This window comes from Nestor notabilis, unplaced genomic scaffold (assembly GCF_000696875.1).
Source record: "Nestor notabilis isolate BGI_N333 unplaced genomic scaffold, ASM69687v1 scaffold18864, whole genome shotgun sequence".
NCBI lineage: Eukaryota > Metazoa > Chordata > Aves > Psittaciformes > Psittacidae > Nestor > Nestor notabilis.
In genome coordinates this window covers 8995-13639 of record NW_009924485.1, presented here as the reverse complement: position 1 = coordinate 13639, position 4645 = coordinate 8995, and the positions used below count along the sequence as shown (strand labels likewise).

Here is a 4645-nt window from a genome sequence, read left to right as displayed (position 1 = left end):
CCAATGGAAGAACAAAACTCCAATGTGTAAAGCCAGATGGATTGATAAATTAGAAGCAGGCATGAAGGCAATTTGTACAGTGCTGACCCAGGCAGCTGCAGCCTCAGCACAAAGATGCCAGTATTAGTCTTTTTGTCAGTGGCCAGGAGCTGCTTTATCAATCTCAGATGGGATGAAATGCGCTGGAACTCAGTGCTCAGGGCTTTTAAAAACATCAGTCACTCTTCAGACAAAGCCACAGGATGGCCCAACCTGCTATATTTCCACAAAGAACACCAATTCCTGTGTTAGACGAGGGAGAGAGGCTTGTGGAGGCCATAAATGCCAGGCTGGTGTTTCTAGAACCAGTTTATGACAGTCTAATCCTCAGAGCATTTGTGGAAATCAGACTGTGATGCTGTAGCTCAGGCAGTGATGTGGTTGTGGGTCCCGTTGGCAGGTACCACGAGTGGATGCAGTCAGAGGAGCTGCAGCGCCTGACAGCCTCTGAACCCCTCAGCCTGGAGCAGGAGTATGAGATGCAGTGCAGCTGGAGGGACGACGCAGACAGTGAGGACCTTAAACACCTCTGAGGGTGGGTGGGAGGGAGTGGGGAGCAGGTCCCTTCGGTCCTTTGAAGGACCCACAGTGGGCTGAGAGCACCCGGTGAGTGGGTTCTACTTGCTTTGAACTGGTTTTCTGTTTATAGCTGGCCTATGCTCAGGAATTAGAGAGTGTCGGGGCTGCTGATGTCCTTTTTATGCAGTTTTTCAGAGATTACAGTGATTTATTTCCCACTGCTTTATGTGCTGAGCTGCTTCTGAACAGTCAAAGCTCCCCAGGTCTGATCATCATAAAAAGGTAGAAAGGAGTCGTACTTTTCCTTGAGAAATTGAACTGCTCTAGAATTACCTGGTTGAGGTGTGCTGGAATTGGTTCCCTGGCTCTCCTACAGGTAGTGAATCACTGCCCATAAAAACCTGGTAGAAATACAGCGAGCTAGAAAATACTGATGCTGACAAAGACCTCAGTGTGGAGCATTTTTCTTAGCTGGCATTAGAAGCCTTACTCAAAGCAGCAATAATACAGACTAGATGAATCATTAGGTCTCAGTCTCTGGTGCACCAAACAGTTCTTTGCCTGAACTTGCTGCTGAGTGAGACAAGGCAGGGAGACCTCAGACACAGGCTGAAAGTTTCCATTCTCCTTAAACAGGCTGTTTCTGGTCTTGGTGCCTGCACCACCCTTAGAAGGGGTCTCTACATCTCTATGGATGAGAGCAGGCACAGTTGGTATGGGAAGCTCAGTTATAAGCTTTTCCTCACTGTGAACACATGGAAAACTGTTGTTCCTCTGTCCATTGCATGCCTTTAGTTTCATCCTTCAGTAATTTGTGCCCTGAAAACTCTGCTATGGTTTTGTTTTCCCCAGAATGTACCTTCATTGTGCTGGACGCGGAGCGGTGGCCCGGGCAGGCGGATGAGGACTGCATGGTGGGAGATGTGAACCTCTTCCTCACTGACCCTGAGGATCCAACTTTGGCTGAGATTGAAATTATGATTGCAGGTCAAGTTCTGCTTCATAGCTTGTACCTTTGTTGCCATGGCTAAAGCCAGCTGCAGATGTTGTGTACAGCAGCTTTTTAGTCTCATTGCTTTACTGTGGCTGTTCACTCCTGAGCAGCATCCTTTGCTGGTCCCAGGTCACAGTCTCTTCTGCAAAGTGTCTCACCCAAGTGGATGCTGACTTCTGTGGCTGTCTCTTTCAGAGCCCAGCTACCGAGGCAGAGGATTTGGCAAGGAGGCAACTCTGATGATGATGTCCTATGGTAAGGTTGGCTCAGTGCACAGGAATGGGAGTACAGTCAGGATATGATCTAGAAGCGCATAGTCCCAGTGACACAGCCAGGGTATTAAGGCCTGCCTCTGCCCCAGAAATTGAATACTTTCATAGATGTTGCAGCCAAGCAGGTAACAGAAATGCTTCTGATTTCTCTTGCAGGAGTGAGAAACCTGGGGATCACCAAATTTGAGGCTAAGATTGGTCAGGAGAATGACGCCAGCATCTGCATGTTCAAAAAACTTCATTTTAAAGAGGTAAGAGCCATTCTTCTACCCAGAGAAGGTGAAGAGAGTTAGTCCTGAGGCTGGGATTGAGCTGCTTTCCCTCTGTGTGATACAGGTTGCTGTGAACAGCGTTTTCCAGGAGGTGATGCTGAGGCTGGAGGTCAGTGACCAGGAAAGACGATGGCTCCTGGAACAGACAAACCACGTGGAGGAGAAGAGCTACGTTGAACTGAAGCTGCCAGCTGAGGTGCTAGAGACCTGATGGACACATCCAGACCCTGGCCTTGTTTCCAGGGAGGAGCTGGACGCTGTTGTGAGCTCTGGGTGTGGGGGACACCAGTGAGCCAGCACTGAGCTTGACTGTTTTAATGTCTCTCTGGTTACTTTGTCATCTTGTTAACTTTGCACCTTGTTGAACCAGCCAGGATTACTGCCTGAAATTGGGACCTGGAGAACAGCCACTAATTCACAGGCTTGACTAGGAATGACTCTAACCTCAACATGCTGTTCTAGCAGAGCCTAAGATCACCAGCAGTTAACTGATTTCTGGTGCCACCAATTTCTAGGCAAGCAGCACCTGCTGTTCCTTTTCCACTGCCCTTGGAGCAGGACTCGCCAGTTCAACACAGGCAGGCTCAGTATGCTCTAGCTCAGTCAGTTTTTTCTTGAATTAAAGAAATGACAAAGACCTGAAATGCAGTGGGGCTGGGCTGCTCGCTTTGGCTGCTGTAAAGGACAGCAGAGACTCTTTGAACCCTATTTTCGGGGGTGTCGTGGGGTGCAGGGGGCACTGCAGGGTCCTGGAAGTGGTCCTGAAGGTGTGTGTGAGCCAAACCAAAGTTATTACGGTGAAAACTTGGTATCAGCCAACTGAGACTAGAGCAGAACCCTGCCAGGATCAATCCCTGCAAACACGGGGACTGGGAGCCTGAGTTCATCAGTGAAGAGATGCTGCACTGTTTGACCAGGCTGCTTTTATGAAAGCAAGGAGGAGGAGAACACAGCCGAAAGGAGATGGAATAGTGATCCCCTTCTTCAGGGAGCTCAGGACTTGCTCTCCCGAGCCTGGAGGCTCCGTTTGCTGCTCTCCAGTTAAGATGAATGGGGAGAAAAACTCTCTTGCTGGGGACAGATCTGTTTGAAGCAGGAGCTCGCCAGGCGCCGCTGTGGCGTAGGATCCGTGGGGGAAGAGGAGGTACTTGCCTGACTCCCTCTGGACAGAGCTTTTAATGCAGCTATTTAGCCTGACCCTTCCTGCCCGGCACAGCATGTTCTCCACAGCAGGGAAGCTTGCTAAGAGCACACGACAGAAGGTAAGGAGGATAACTGCCGCTCCTGTGCGTTTTCCCGCTGGAATAACAACCGTAATGGCTAATTCTAGACCCGCAATTATTTGTTCCAATTACACAATATCAGGTAACAGCTTCCAGATTTACCCAGGGATGTTTTTTATCAGACTGTGGAATTTTTGGTGTTGCTTTGCCTGTATTTTTAGGACCTGGGGGATTTACTTCTCCAATTTTAGTTAAACACATCTTTCCTGTGACTAATATTAAAACCAAGCGTGGGAACGGTGTATCATGCTCTTTTAAACAACAAGTATTTAGCATGGATTTAGTTGTAGCAAAAGCTTTGTGGTGTAACAAAGTGAAGAGCAGCTCTGCTTCCAGCTGGGATTACCGTGACAAGGGCTACTAATCCTTGTGCTGTTGTCACCTGCAGCAGGCAGGAAAGGATTCTGTCCCTACAACAAGATTTGCACAACCTGCCCGATGAACTGCTGCCTCTGTGCTCCTTCTGTGTCATGTTCCATCCCTCTGCCAAAGCCGCAAGGTTGGACTGGCAGGAGATGGAGCTGGTGTGGGATTTGCTCCCCCTAAAAAGTGACCAAGGTGGGAAAATGATTTCTTTCCACCTCTGCTGCAGGGTGAAGGGGGCACAGTGGAGCTGTGCTGCCCTCCCTGGCCCTGCCATGGCTCCTGGTGCTTGGCCCGTTGCTCCGGAGCCAGTGAGTGCCCCGCTTGGCATCCCTGGTCCCCCGGCAACACCGGCGCCTCTGGGAAAGCCTTCTCCTGGCAACCCCAAACAAAGTTGGGTCTGTCCCGGAGGCATGGCTGTCACACGGGCTGGGGGGGGCTGGCAGAGCTCAGCTGGGTCCCCACGCTGCTCCTACTGGGGGAAGAGGCAAAAGATGCTCCCGGGTCCCCCTTAGTCTTGCCCCATGCAGGCAGCTGCTGCCCATGGCATTGCAGGGAATTTTTTTTTGGATGGGGAAGGAGGGAACAGGGACTCACTTCCACTTAGCAGCACTGCCACAGAGGACACAACTTTGGAGGCTGAGGCAGATTGAAATGGGGTCCCCCAGCTTCGAGTGACAACCTGCACATCCCTTGAGGACATGGTGGCACTTTGTCACTTGCTTGTCATTTCAGCTGCAAATCTCTGCCACCTCTTGTCTATTGGGTAGAGGAGCTCTTCTTCTGGGTGTTTGGAGCACAAGAGGGGCAGAGGAGGGAAAGCAAAGATGTTGGGGGTCAGCAGCACACCACAGCTGCTGCTGAGAGCACAGCCCTGCCTTGTCACCAGGCAAACATGGTGCC

At 50.5% G+C, this 4645-nt stretch overlaps 1 protein-coding gene across 1 annotated transcript in view; it reads left to right on the top strand.

Annotated features, from left to right (window-relative positions):
• Positions 1 to 2307, top strand: part of NAT9 (N-acetyltransferase 9 (GCN5-related, putative)) — a 2698-nt gene extending 391 nt beyond the window's left edge. Inside the window, exons 2-6 of the mRNA XM_010012630.1 lie at positions 440 to 549; positions 1411 to 1545; positions 1748 to 1807; positions 1981 to 2075; positions 2161 to 2307. Of these exons, the coding sequence (XP_010010932.1) occupies positions 440 to 549; positions 1411 to 1545; positions 1748 to 1807; positions 1981 to 2075; positions 2161 to 2307 (547 nt within the window). The remainder of the gene's footprint in view (positions 1 to 439; positions 550 to 1410; positions 1546 to 1747; positions 1808 to 1980; positions 2076 to 2160) is intronic.
• Positions 2308 to 4645: the final 2338 nt, after the last annotated feature.